Source organism: Eleginops maclovinus, chromosome 2, assembly GCF_036324505.1.
Source record: "Eleginops maclovinus isolate JMC-PN-2008 ecotype Puerto Natales chromosome 2, JC_Emac_rtc_rv5, whole genome shotgun sequence".
Classification (NCBI taxonomy): Eukaryota; Metazoa; Chordata; class Actinopteri; order Perciformes; family Eleginopidae; genus Eleginops; species Eleginops maclovinus.
Window position 1 is genome coordinate 18,774,870 of NC_086350.1, and position 1,162 is coordinate 18,776,031.

At 40.6% G+C, this 1,162-nt stretch overlaps 1 protein-coding gene across 2 annotated transcripts in view; it reads right to left on the reverse strand.

Moving 5' to 3' along the window:
• Window positions 1-344: 344 nt before the first annotated feature.
• The window catches only part of LOC134883390 (zinc finger protein 536-like), a 24,761-nt gene continuing 23,943 nt past the window's right edge, over window positions 345-1,162 (reverse strand). Inside the window, exon 4 of one of the 2 annotated variants that reach the window (XM_063911730.1) lies at window positions 345-715. In XM_063911730.1, coding sequence (XP_063767800.1) covers window positions 480-715 — 236 coding nt within the window. In that variant the 3' untranslated portion in view covers window positions 345-479. The remainder of the gene's footprint in view (window positions 716-1,162) is intronic. The other variant, XM_063911737.1, reaches the window with a different exon arrangement.

Here is a 1,162-nt window from a genome sequence, read left to right on the forward strand (position 1 = left end):
TTCTACTTCATTACATCTGCCGCGATTAAAGCCCGAACATCTGGCACCATATCCTGACAGATAGACAGGACTTCTGGACTGGAAGGGAAATCGAGCGATATTTACAAAAATGTAACACAGGGTATTTACTGGATGAAAGAACAAGTGCTTTGGGCAGGCACAGTACATTCTCCCTATCACACAAGTGTTGAACTGATAGATGCATGTAAGCACAAGTAAATCGTTTTGACACTTTTGACAAAATGAACGGCACTAAATACCCTCACTACACTTTCACATCACAACGGACTTTATTATTATTATAGGCAGCTTCTTTGCTACAGATAAATACATACTGTGGCTCTTCAAGTAAACACTGGAATGTACATCAAGGTTGGTCGTTAACATTTTTTAAAAACATTTTCAATCATCCTAACCCCTTCGAGGTGAAGCTAAAACAATAAGCATAACTGTCTGTATCTGCTGTTGCCATAACAACATCAAGTCCCACAGAGTGATGTCTTGCCAATCTGGGCTCTCCCTGCCACATGATTATCCCCCATGATGCTCTGAGGCAATCTGGAGGGCCTCTGTGGCTGGTGCGAGCGTCGGAGGCGGCGGTCGGGGTAGAGGCTGTTGTCGAAGGGCTTGCGGTGGACACACAGGACGTGGGTCTTCAGGTTGCCCTTCTGGGAGGCACTGTAGGGGCAGTACCTGCACTGGAATGGCTTCCGAGCTGGAAAAGACAGAGAAATCAGACTTAACACATTTACTAATTAATGTAAGCCAGTCATTATAAAAAAAGTTGAGCTGCTCTGTTGGGAACCAAAACTTCACAGTACCCTACGGAAGCCCTGAGAGGCAAGTTAATAACAACAAATTCTGGTGATTTATTTTCATAATCTGATCAGAATTGTTTTGGGATTTGTGTTTATGACTTAATAACAGGTGACATAACAGGTTTTACCAGGGTTATCTTAAAAGGTAATTTAATGTTTTAAAAGTTCTATAAAAAGTCAGAGGAATAGTTAAACCAGAATACTTTTTTTCAAAATTAATTAAAATAAAATTCCTTTAACTGAATTCAAGTCTTTGTTGTTATAGTGTTTTTGGTCAGAAAAGACTGAGGTGCAACACCACCCCATTTCTAACCCACCTGGAAGAATTTGTCATTATTAGAATG